The sequence below is a fragment of the Convolutriloba macropyga genome, chromosome 4 (genome assembly GCF_964194025.1).
Source record: "Convolutriloba macropyga chromosome 4, txConMacr16.3, whole genome shotgun sequence".
In the NCBI taxonomy this organism is placed as follows: Eukaryota; Metazoa; Xenacoelomorpha; order Acoela; family Convolutidae; genus Convolutriloba; species Convolutriloba macropyga.
Genome location: NC_134471.1, coordinates 75,405,663 through 75,419,381, shown reverse-complemented (window position 1 = coordinate 75,419,381; position 13,719 = coordinate 75,405,663). Strand labels below are relative to the sequence as shown.

The 13,719-nt window shown below is 35.6% G+C and overlaps 2 protein-coding genes across 4 annotated transcripts in view; both read right to left on the bottom strand.

The window, feature by feature from the left end:
- The window catches only part of LOC142337903 (adenylyl cyclase-associated protein 1-like), a 269,041-nt gene that overhangs the window by 17,352 nt on the left and 237,970 nt on the right, over window positions 1-13,719 (bottom strand). For all 3 annotated transcript variants that reach the window (XM_075387536.1, XM_075387535.1, XM_075387537.1), the window contains exon 4: window positions 9,065-9,208. In XM_075387536.1, coding sequence (XP_075243651.1) covers window positions 9,065-9,208 — 144 coding nt within the window. The remainder of the gene's footprint in view (window positions 1-9,064; window positions 9,209-13,719) is intronic.
- LOC142337902 (uncharacterized) overlaps window positions 1-13,719 on the bottom strand; it is a 519,657-nt gene that overhangs the window by 410,879 nt on the left and 95,059 nt on the right. The gene's annotated exons all lie outside the window — the stretch shown is intronic.

The window sequence follows — 13,719 nt, the reverse complement described above, 5'->3', positions numbered from 1 at the left end:
AGAGACTCCAAAAAATATTTCCCGCAAAATACTGAAATGACGGAAAAGATTGGTGTAAAAAATAATAACCGGCTGAGAAGATGACGGCGGCTAATAAACCTTTATAAAAAGTTCAGTATATTAAAAGAATTTCTCAGGACAGTTTTCTCGTGCATGGGCAGGATCGTCCAAAAATGTGCAACAAATGATTGGTTCAAATGGCGAACGTATCTTCTTAACCTAAATGTCCTGAAAAACAAAAATTGAGAACAATTATTTGTCAATTTGCGTACTACCAACATTTCCAATATAATAGAAAACATTTTGCTAATAAACTTCTATTTCAATAGCTAGACAATCGTCCTAGATAGAGCAGGATTGTCAAAAAATGTGCAACAAATGATTGGTTCAAATGGCGAACGTATCTTCTTAACCTAAATGTCCTGAAAAACAAAAATCGAGAACAATTATTTGTCAATTTGCGTACTACCGACATTTCCAATATATCAGAAAACATTTTGCTAATAAACTTCTATTTCAATAGCTAGACAATCGTTCTAGATAGAGCAGGATTGTCAAAAAATGTGCAACAAATGATTGGTTCAAATGGCGAACGTATCTTCTTAACTTAAATGTCCTGAAAAGAACAAAAATTGAGAACAATTAATTGTCAATTTGAGTACTACCAACATTTCCAATATAATAGAAAACATTTTGCTAATAAACTTCTATTTCAATAGCTAGACAATTTTCCATTAAACAAGAAATTACGGTCGCAATGTCACCAGATTAAAATTGACGTAGCATTTTCCTCTGGAGCGAAATGACTTGCAGTAGATTTGAACTTCATGCTCTGACTTGCATGGAACTTAGCATGCTTAAAAATCACTGTTTATAAATTAATATAAAGTAAGGTTCTTTAACATAATATCTTCAGCTAAGTCATTTTTTCATATGTATCGTTTCATATCTCGCTTTTCATATAAAACAAGGGTTTATAAAATGTTGCGGAATCTCTTAGTCTCATATCGCGGCATTTCATAATCACAAAAATATTCCAATATTGCTATTCAAATGGCATAAGAATTCTAAGAAATTGATTCAGACAACTGGACAAAAAATCATAGTCCGAAAACTACAAAACAAACTACACTATCGAAATCGCTAAATCAACATGCCTCCTTCTTGCATCCTAGGACACTCATTGGCAAAATACATTATTAAAAACCTATTTTTACCATTCGAATAGGAGCTGATATTTTCAAGCATACTCAGAGATGAAATAAAAAGCCCATTTGGTAATCATGACGGAGTAAAATTTGTTTAACTAAGATCAAATTCAAAAATTTGCGGTCTTTCCCATTATACTCACCCCTCCCAATCATGGTAATTGTAACATACTGGCGGTGGCAATAATTGCGTGAAATATCAACGGTGGCTATAATGTGAAAGATCCAAAATTTACAGTGAAAATTCAACAGCTTCATCTTGAAATTCAACAGCTTCATGACGAACCAATTTTAAATGAAAATGAATTTTAGTGATTACCAGAAACTGGCTTTCTTCTAGTGCAAGAACCGTTTTTCTTAAAGACTCAAATTCTCTCTCAAACCGTAGTTACATGAGAAACAGGTGTGCGGTGTGCAAAAAATCTGATCTTCTCAGAAAAAAGTGAGTTCCCATTGAAGGCTTCCTCACGTATTAATTCTCAATACCGGTTTTATTAGTTAATTTCTTATGTCTTATCTTTTATAAAGCTAATAAACTCAGGGTAATTTTCGTTAACATGCAGCTAGACAATACCGCGGATAATTATTCTTTTCTAAATGAAATGTTAAATGAAAAATTTCGATCACGGAAACTGAACGTAGCAATTGAAAACGTGAAACGCCATCAGAAATCGCACAAACCGCGTTGGTCATAATACAACAGGACTAAGCAGTTGTTAGAGTTATCATCTGAGAGCAATTTATGAAAGATCCTCAAAATCTGCTGGAAAAATTCACAAGCTGCAATATTTTCCGCACAAAATAAATGAACATAGCCACCAGATAGCCGAAAGAGCTGCGAAAGAATAGACCTGCGTGCCGTATAATAGAGATAGAAATAGAGACAAAACTAAATTGAAAAAAAAATCAACGCCGCTAAAAAAGCTAGGTAAAAATTATTAGGCGATAACAAGATTGTTAAAATTCACCCCGCAGAAGCCTCTTATTAGGGACCTTTACGGAAAACATGAGATCCTTTGACCTTAAACAAATTCAAATTAAACTTAAGTTTCAAAGTGCAAAAGCGATTTTATTGAGAGGTAAGTCAATCTAATTAGGCAAAAAATTTTGCTAAGAGAGTGAGAAATGACGTCACGCGCGCAAACGCCGTTAGTGAGAGGAAGAAGTCATTCAGAAAATTTGACTTTTTCAGCTTTGCTGCGTGAAGAAATGGAAAACGAAAAAAAAAACAGGACAAGTTCTGACGTACAATTCGAAGAATTTCCGTTGACTAAACAAAAAACTAGACCTGGAATGAACTATGAATGGATTGGAAAACACATTTAGAAAAAAATCCGATCCAAAAATCGAAAAACTGTTAAAAAATCAAAGTGAAATTGCCGCATGTGAACAAAAAAACCACTAGCGAGAAAACGAATTTCTGTTCAAAACCCGTTTTCTCACTCTAGTTTAAAATTAGAGCAAAAAAGTCACGCCGCAAATTTACTCGCTTTTTCGCTCCACTTCCCGTTTCGGCGTGACCAAAATCACTACTCTAATTTGACTTCAAAAATCATGAAAATGTGTGAAGAGACCTTAATAAACATAGCCGGCAGATTGCCTGAATAGCTGCGAAAGAATAGACATGCGTGTCGTATAATAGAGATAGAAACAGAGACAGATCTAAATTGAAAAATCGACGCCGCTCAAAAAAGTAGGCTAAAAAACATTCAGCTATAAATTAGTGAAGCTTGCTAAAATTCATCCCACGGACGCCTTTTATTAGGGACCTTTACTGCGCATCTGAGTTCCTTTGACCTTAAACAAATTCAAATTAAACTTAAGTTTCAAAGTGCAAAAGCGATTTTATTGAGAGGTAAGTCAATCTAATTACGCAAAAAACTTTTGCTAAGAGAGTGAGAAATGACGTCACGCGCGCAAACGCCGTTAGTGAGAGGAAGAAGTCATTCAGAAAATTTGACTTTTTCAGCTTTGCTGCGTGAAGAAATGGAAAACGAAAAAAAAAACAGGACAAGTTCTGACGTACAATTCGAAGAATTTTCGTTGACTAAACAAAAAACTAGACCTGGAATGAACTATGAATGGATTGGAAAACACATTTAGAAAAAAATCCGATCCAAAAATCGAAAAACTGTTAAAAAATCAAAGTGAAATTGCCGCATGTGAACAAAAAAACCACTAGCGAGAAAACGAATTTCTGTTCAAAACCCGTTTTCTCACTCTAGTTTAAAATTAGAGCAAAAAAGTCACGCCGCAAATTTACTCGCTTTTTCGCTCCACTTCCCGTTTCGGCGTGACCAAAATCACTACTCTAATTTGACTTCAAAAATCATGAAAATGTGTGAAGAGACCTTAATAAACATAGCCGGCAGATTGCCGGAATAGCTGCGAAAGAATAGACATGCGTGTCGTATAATAGAGATAGAAACAGAGACAGATCTAAATTGAAAAATCGACGCCGCTCAAAAAAGTAGGCTAAAAAACATTCAGCTATAAATTAGTGAAGCTTGCTAAAATTCATCCCACGGACGCCTTTTATTAGGGACCTTTACTGCGCATATGAGTTCCTTTGACCTTAAACAAATTCAAATTAAACTTTTTAAAGTGCAAAAGTCATTATATTGAGTGAGGTAAGTCACGTATGATCAAAATCTAATCACGCAAAAAAACTTTTGCTAATGAAACTTAAGTGAAAAACTTAAGTGAAAATTCAACAGCTTCATCTTGAAATTCAACAGCTTCATGACGAACCAATTTTAAATGAAAATGAATTTTAGTGATTACCAGAAACTGGCTTTCTTCTAGTGCAAGAACCGTTTTTCTTAAAGACTCAAATTCTCTCTCAAAGCGTAGTTACATGTGAAACAGGTGTGCGGTGTGCAAAAAATCTAATCTTCTCAGAAAAAAGTGAGTTCCCATTGAAGGCTTCCTCACGTATTAATTCTCAATACCGGTTTTATTAGTTAATTTCTTATGTCTTATCTTTTATAAAGCTAATAAACTCAGGGTAATTTTCGTTAACATGCAGCTAGACAATACCGCGGATAATTATTCTTTTCTAAATGAAATGTTAAATGAAAAATTTCGATCGCGGAAACTGAACGTAGGAATTGAAAACGTGAAACGCCATCAGAAATTGCACAAACCGCGTTGGTCATAATACAACAGGACTAAGCAGTTGTTAGAGTTATCATCTGAGAGCAATTAATGAAAGATCCTCAAAATCTGCTGGAAAAATTCACAAGCTGCAATATTTTCCGCACAAAATAAATGAACATAGCCACCAAATAGCCGAAAGAGCTGCGAAAGAATAGACCTGCGTGCCGTATAATAGAGATAGAAATAGAGACAAAACTAAATTGAAAAAAAATCAACGCCGCTAAAAAAGCTAGGTAAAAATTATTAGGCGATAAATTAATAAAGATTGTTAAAATTCATCCCGCAGAAGCCTCTTATTAGGGACGATTACGGCACACATGAGATCCTTTGATCTTAAACAAATTCAAATTAAACTTAAGTTTAAAAGTGCAAAAGCGACTTTATTGAGAGGTAAGTCAATCTAATTACGCAAAAAACTTTTGCTAAGAGAGTGAGAAATGACGTCACGCGCGCAAACGCCGTTAGTGAGAGGAAGAAGTCATTCAGAAAATTTGACTTTTTCAGCTTTGCTGCGTGAAGAAATGGAAAACGAAAAAAAAAACAGGACAAGTTCTGACGTACAATTCGAAGAATTTTCGTTGACTAAACAAAAAACTAGACCTGGAATGAACTATGAATGGATTGGAAAACACATTTAGAAAAAAATCCGATCCAAAAATCGAAAAACTGTTAAAAAATCAAAGTGAAATTGCCGCATGTGAACAAAAAAACCACTAGCGAGAAAACGAATTTCTGTTCAAAACCCGTTTTCTCACTCTAGTTTAAAATTAGAGCAAAAAAGTCACGCCGCAAATTTACTCGCTTTTTCGCTCCACTTCCCGTTTCGGCGTGACCAAAATCACTACTCTAATTTGACTTCAAAAATCATGAAAATGTGTGAAGAGACCTTAATAAACATAGCCGGCAGATTGCCGGAATAGCTGCGAAAGAATAGACATGCGTGTCGTATAATAGAGATAGAAACAGAGACAGATCTAAATTGAAAAATCGACGCCGCTCAAAAAAGTAGGCTAAAAAACATTCAGCTATAAATTAGTGAAGCTTGCTAAAATTCATCCCACGGACGCCTTTTATTAGGGACCTTTACTGCGCATATGAGTTCCTTTGACCTTAAACAAATTCAAATTAAACTTTTTAAAGTGCAAAAGTCATTATATTGAGTGAGGTAAGTCACGTATGATCAAAATCTAATCACGCAAAAAAACTTTTGCTAATGAAACTTAAGTGAAAAACTTAAGTGAAAATTCAACAGCTTCATCTTGAAATTCAACAGCTTCATGACGAACCAATTTTAAATGAAAATGAATTTTAGTGATTACCAGAAACTGGCTTTCTTCTAGTGCAAGAACCGTTTTTCTTAAAGACTCAAATTCTCTCTCAAAGCGTAGTTACATGTGAAACAGGTGTGCGGTGTGCAAAAAATCTAATCTTCTCAGAAAAAAGTGAGTTCCCATTGAAGGCTTCCTCACGTATTAATTCTCAATACCGGTTTTATAAGTTAATTTCTTATGTCTCATCTTTTATAAAGCTAATAAACTCAGGGTAATTTTCGTTAACATGCAGCTAGACAATACCGCGGATAATTATTCTTTTCTAAATGAAATGTTAAATGAAAAATTTCGATCGCGGAAACTGAACGTAGGAATTGAAAACGTGAAACGCCATCAGAAATTGCACAAACCGCGTTGGTCATAATACAACAGGACTAAGCAGTTGTTAAGTTATCATCTGAGAGCAATTAATGAAAGATCCTCAAAATCTGCTGGAAAAATTCACAAGCTGCAATATTTTCCGCACAAAATAAATGAACATAGCCACCAAATAGCCGAAAGAGCTGCGAAAGAATAGACCTGCGTGCCGTATAATAGAGATAGAAATAGAGACAAAACTAAATTGAAAAAAAATCAACGCCGCTAAAAAAGCTAGGTAAAAATTATTAGGCGATAAATTAATAAAGATTGTTAAAATCCATCCCGCAGAAGCCTCTTATTAGGGACCTTTACGGCACACATGAGATCCTTTGATCTTAAACAAATTCAAATTAAACTTAAGTTTAAAAGTGCAAAAGCGACTTTATTGAGAGGTAAGTCAATCTAATTACGCAAAAACTTTTGCTAAGAGAGTGAGAAATGACGTGACGCGCGCAAACGCCGTTAGTGAGAGGAAGAAGTCATTCAGAAAATTTGACTTTTTCAGCTTTGCTGCGTGAAGAAATGGAAAACGAAAAAAAACAGGACAAGTCCTGACGTACAATTCGAAGAATTTTTGTTGACTAAACAAAAAACTAGACCTGGAATGAACTATGAATGGATTGGAAAACACATTTAGAAAAAAATCCGATCCAAAAATCGAAAAACAGTTTAAAAAATCAAAGTGAAATTGCCGCATGTGAACAAAAAACCACTAGCGAGAAAACGAATTTCTGTTCAAAACCCGTTTTCTCACTCTAGTTTAAAATTAGAGCAAAAAAGTCACGCCGCAAATTTACTCGCTTTTTCGCTCCAATTCCCGTTTCGGCGTGACCAAAATTACTACTAATTTGACTTCAAAAATCATGAAAATGTGTGAACAGACCTTAATAAACATAGCCGGCAGATTGCCTGAATAGCTGCGAAAGAATAGACCTGCGTGTCGTATAATAGAGATAGAAACAGACAGATCTAAATTGAAAAATCGACGCCGCTCAAAAAAGTAGGCTAAAAAACATTCAGCTATAAATTAATGAAGCTTGCTAAAATTCATCCCACGGACGCCTTTTATTAGGGACCTTTACTGCACATATGAGTTCCTTTGACCTTAAACAAATTCAAATTAAACTTTTTAAAGTGCAAAAGTCATTATATTGAGTGAGGTAAGTCACGTATGATCAAAATCTAATCACGCAAAAAAACTTTTGCTAATCAAACTTAAGTGAAAACTTAAGTGAAAATTCAACAGCTTCATCTTGAAATTCAACAGCTTCATGACGAACCAATTTTAAATGAAAATGAATTTTAGTGATTACCAGAAACTGGCTTTCTTCTAGTGCAAGAACCGTTTTTCTTAAAGACTCAAATTCTCTCTCAAACCGTAGTTACATGAGAAACAGGTGTGCAGTGTGCAAAAAATCTAATCTTCTCAGAAAAAAGTGAGTTCCCATTGAAGGGTTCCTCACGTATTAATTCTCAATACCGGTTTTATTAGTTAATTTCTTATGTCTTATCTTTTATAAAGCTAATAAACTCAGGGTAATTTTCGTTAACATGCAGCTAGACAATACCGCGGATAATTATTCTTTTCTAAATGAAATGTTAAATGAAAAATTTCGATCGCGGAAACTGAACGTAGGAATTGAAAACGAGAAACGCCATCAGAAATTGCACAAACCGCGTTGGTCATAATACAACAGGACTAAGCAGTTGTTAGAGTTATCATCTGAGAGCGATTAATGAAAGATCCTCAAAATCTGCTGGAAAAATTCACAAGCTGCAATATTTTCCGCACAAAATAAATGAACATAGCCACCAAATAGCCGAAAGAGCTGCGAAAGAATAGACCTGCGTGCCGTATAATAGAGATAGAAATAGAGACAAAACTAAATTGAAAAAAAATCAACGCCGCTAAAAAATCAAAGTGAAATTGCCGCATGTGAACAAAAAACCACTAGCGAGAAAACGAATTTCTGTTCAAAACCCGTTTTCTCACTCTAGTTTAAAATTAGAGCAAAAAAGTCACGCCGCAAATTTACTCGCTTTTTCGCTCCACTTCCCGTTTCGGCGTGACCAAAATCACTACTCTAATTTGACTTCAAAAATCATGAAAATGTGTGAAGAGACCTTAATAAACATAGCCGGCAGATTGCCGGAATAGCTGCGAAAGAATAGACCTGCGTGTCGTATAATAGAGATAGAAACAGAGACAGATCTAAATTGAAAAATCGACGCCACTCAAAAAAGTAGGCTAAAAATCATTCAGCGATAAATTAATGAAGCTTGCTAAAATTCAAACCACGGAAGCCTTTTATTAGGGACCTTTACTGCACATATGATTTCCTTTGACCTTAAACAAATTCAAAATACATTTTTTATAGTGCGAAAGTCATTTTATTGAGTGAGGTAAGTCACGTATGATCAAAATCTAATCACGCAAAAAAACTTTTGCTTAAGGGAGTGAGAAATGACGTCACGCGCGCAAATGCCGTTAGTGAGAGGAAGAAGTCATTCAGAAAATTTGACTTTTTCAGCTTTGCTGTGTGAACAAATGTAAAACGAAAAAAAGAGCGTTAGACGACGAAACAAAACAAAAACCAAGAGCACCGCAATATAGCTTCGCTCAGCTTACAGCTATAAAAAAAATAGAGAACTTTTCCGAACTGTCGGCGAAATTTTGAAATTGTGCACAGTTCGGCTGTACCCACTTATTTCAATCATCAAAGAGAAAACACAAACAACTACGGTCGCTAGAATTGCTCTCTAATGAATAGCGAGGGGATGGCTTTGTTTGTTGCTTGTGCAAGATCAGGGAGGCCAGCCGCACTTGGTAAGAGACGGGGAGAAAAAGTGAGACGAGGTGTCCAAATCTTACTGGGTTCCTATAAAATCAATAAATTTCGGAAATCACGGAGTTGTAAATTGCAGACAATATTTTACAGCCTAATCCAAAAGTATCAACCCGTTTTAATCGATAAGGACGTAAATAGGGAACAACATGTGACTCACTGCGACAATCCAGTTGAAATGTTCCATCGCTGTTTTGCCAGTTGCCAGTAGAGGCCCTTGTGGATCTCTCGGGTTCTTATCACAGATGTCATTGGCCTCACTCATTGCATCTATCATTTCCTTGAACACCTTCGGATAATCAGTCTGAAAAACATAATTTATAATCATCATTAATTGTTATATTAAAAGTCACAAGTAATTACTTTATGCGTGTGGCTTGATCGGCAGATACTCAATATTTATATTGATAAGTACTTGTCAATGTTAGAAAAAAATTGCCCAATTTTCTAGTTGCCCAATTGTCAGCGTTAGAAAGAAAGTGCTACTGCGTCCAAATACTTCGTTTTCACGAAAAAAAAATGAAAAATAGGGAAACTTCGGAAAATTAAACTGTAAATATTTTGGCTAAACCTATTCTCTCCTAATGCAATCATTCTGTTGTGTACTGATCATTGCCCTAGAGAGATCAGTCTGCAGCTAATATTAACTAAAGCCTAACAAAAATTAAACTCAGATTTCAGTTGTTTATTCGGGTCACGTGCAGTCATGTACGGACATGTCGACCTTGATGAAAGCAGATATTCCGTGAACAGTTCAAAAACAACTAACGTCAGAAGAATTCCTCTCTAACGACTAGTGGGAGCTCTATCTATTGCAGCCTGCTTCAATCGGTGGGGGGGGAGGAGGGTGGGGGTTTGGGTAGGGGAGGGGTAACGGGTAACAAAAATCGCTAAAGGGGGCTTCGAATGACGTCATTAAAGGTTATTATATATCACAATAACCACTTGTAAAATTCGAAGAGAAAAAAATGATACCAATTTTGGCGCACTTTTAATTTGACATTTAGTAGTGCACTGCAGCCAATTCAGCTGCTTAAAATTGTGTCAATGGCACAAAAGTCTCTCGAAAAGTCAAAACGGTCAAGCAAAAATTTTGGCATAAAAATACCAATTTCTGTACGAGAGCAATTAATAATGGTATCCCTAACTTTATCAGAATATACGCTTAAAAATGGAGCCTGTAGTCTTGAAAGAACAGGCAGACTTGCGCAAAAAAATACTTATACAGAACAAGTGAATTCACGTAAAAACTATCGCCCATTGTGTTTTTGCACTGGCTGTTTTACCATAGCTCTTGAATAGGGGCTTATACTCCAACTTCAATGCAGAACTTTCGAACAAGGAAGTTTTCAGTTTCTTTCAATAAATAAGCTCATATGCAATTAGCTTTATTTCAAAAGGCAGAATATTCCACTTATTAAAATTGCATGACTAAACGATCTTTCTGAAAACATTATTGATAGCCACTATCAGAATAGTCATATATCAATCACTTTCGACTCAATTATTGTTACTTCGTCTTTTACTCAAAATTAATCAAATGCGAAGAATCCCCATGCCAACTTTTTTGGACTGAGAACAGCTTAGAAACAGACAAGTACGTAGACCCAGTTTTCCTAATAAAAATCGACGAGGAAGAGATGGTTTTAATCTTAGGCGACACATCTCAATGCGTCGCTGCAGTGTAAATTCATTTTTAACTTGAAAATGGACGGGTCGGATCTTGATGGGTTAAAATATTAGGTACACTTCAAGCTATTTTGATTTCAGCACTGAAAATGCCTTACTTTTATTCGCTATTCGTTCTCAATTTAAATGTTTGTGATACTTAGCTAATTTTGGACATTTTTCATTGCGCTTCTTATTACCACATGATTGCGCAGTTTTCTTTACAAAAGCGTTTGTTTCACTGCCATTTTGTTACTTTTCCAATAAAAACCAGTGAACTGAGAGAAGTGGAAATTTTGTCTGTCTGAGATGAACAAAATGATGACGAGCATAGAGCTAAAATTTTCAACTCTGACAAATTGAACGTACGCGCATCAACCAATAGTGAAAAACTAACCTATAAGCAAATCTCCTGACCACTTTTGAATCCAACGAAAGCATTGAGTAAGCACCCATGAGGAATTGAAATCAGAAAAAAAAATAAACCTAATTTAACTAAGAATCAATAATTTTTGGAAATTTTAGAAAAAAAACATGAGGAAACTGATCTGACCTGCCTTTATTGGTACGCATTTAACAAAATCTTCTCTGCTTAACGCCTATATTAGAATGCCAATCTTGGGCAATGTTCTTGTAAAAAAAGTTCCGATGGCTAAAAAGATATACAACGCCAGATTTCCAAATTTGAAAACCACGAGTCTCAATTAACTTTACTTAACTCTGCTAGTATTACTTGAAATATCTGGCGCTTGTAACCGAAACAGGTACGTGGTTCTCGACGAATACTATATTTTCTCACTGATTTCATCAAAGCAACGTAACCTGTACAACATAACCTATATCTGAACAACGCAACAAACACACACAAACACACACACACACACACACACACATATATATATATATATATATATATATATATATATATATATAAAATTCCCAAAAACTCCTAGAACAACTCAGATTAATAAACAGGAACAAGCTACTAACACATAAAAACCCTAAAAACTACCCGAAACAACAAAGCAAACAATTAAGTATTAAACTATTAAGTATAATACTAACGCCAGCTAGCAATCACTTTATGAACTTTGATAACCTAATAAACAATGACTTAATGACCGGGGTTTATCGGTTTATCCCGTCTTTTGTTCTTTTGATATTGACCGTATTCATTACATTGCGTCAAAGATTTGAAATCCATTGAGTTGAAACAGTGAGTGAGGCAAGTCACAATTCAAACGTGCAAATCGTGATTTAAATAAAAAGAAAAACGTGCTCAAAAGGCAAAACGAACTTTACAAAATAGTCTAAATAACAGCCGTTGAGAGGCTGACTGCGGTTATTAACAAAAACTTCAAAACATTATTAAGTGAGCACTCTTTTGATTGGAACTCGTACTTAGATACACTTCTGTTTCTCAATGAGAGGATACAGGGATTAGTATCAAAACCAATAATCATTAGAGATGATAACTGATATATAAGAACAAAATTCAAGTACCTGTAATAAGGGAAAGCGAAACAAACTTCTGTTCGAGGAAGTAAAGAGGCATAACCGGAAGAATTCTGGTAACTCAAAATAATTATCGACCACTCACTGACATAATGAGCCTCCTAATCATTATACTTACCATTTTGAAACATAAACGACTAACTTCGGGCGAATTGCCCTCAAACGACCGGTTGGCTTTGTCAGCTAGCCATGGTTTAGTGAGGCTAGCTTTAGATTAATTGAAGGAGCACGAGGTGAGCGCAGCGGGGTGGGGGGGGCTGATGGGGGCAACCTGGTTTGGCTGCACGGGGCCCTTAAGGCCTTAAAGATGTCCAGGTGTGGGGATTGAGGGCGGGGTGGTGAAGTGAGAGGGGCTGATTGATGTGTGTGTATGTGTGTGGAGGGGTGGGGTGGGGAGCTTGTAGGCTAATCTCTAAGAACCGCCCTTCATACCCTAAGTATAAGTATGCAAAACAGTTTATGTGAATAGCATACTTGGAGACTAGTGAGCTGAAAGGCTCTAAGATTGCTTAATGCACGCTGGGCGCTACCTGTTTATCCCGTTTGGAGGTTTTCCTGTTAATGGGTTGGATGAAAAATCTGCCAAGCAAAAGCCGCATAGAATAAGACCAACAGGACCAGTATAATTGTTACAAACTTTGTTTGAGAGCAATTAACAGGAAAATTAACGTCAGGTAAGTATATATCACCAAAACTGATACAAAAAATGATAAAATTTCTCCGTAAGTTGCAACTCCGACTATTGACAAATGGCCTTGTAATGCAATAAACTTTAATTCAATAAAGAACAACAGGTTGACAAAAACCAACAAAAAGGGTTCACTCAGAAGATCGAGGAAGGGGAAAGGAAAATAAAGAAGCAAAATTACTCTCTGTAATACTGAACAAAACTAATAAATCCTAGAATGATTCTTCCCGCACTTTTTGATCAGTCACCAACCCAATACCTGGAAGAGACGAAATAAACAACAGTTAAAAACTCGAAGAAACATTAAAACTTTATTTATTTCAGTGAAAACTGTGGAATCTGACTGCGGAGTAAGCGCAAACTGCGGAGAGTCAGTTCTTAGAAACTAATTTGAAACGATTCTCAAAAATTCGTTCAAAATGGTACAAAAAGCACAAAATTCGCATAAAAAGACCAGCAGGACTTAAAACATTAAAAAATGTTTTGAAAAAGCCGAACGTGATTAGCGTATTTTGCTCGCATAGTGATTTTTTTCACGAATACTTTTCTCGCTCTCCCAAAAATAAGCCGCGAACAGAAAACCTGTTTGTTTTGATGCATTTCACTTCATATAAAATTATTGATCAAAAGAGACGCTCCACCAATCCTCTTGGAGTCGTAAAAATTAGGAGCTCAATATTAGCCCGCTGAGAAGATCAGGGCGGCTACTGAAGATAAAAATCAAATTCTTGAAGCAACCATTCAGCCTTGCGTTGTTTGAAAGAGTTTTTTCCCCTTTTTTCAAGATTAACTCTCCATGAAAATATTTCTAGAATTAACAAGTCTCGCAAGTACCTGGTTTTTCTCTTCACAGTACATTTTGGGCACTCAAAACAACTCCAAAAACAGTCCTAAAAGCTTTGAGGAAAATCAAAAATCACAGAAATACTCCGGAAATTGGAAAT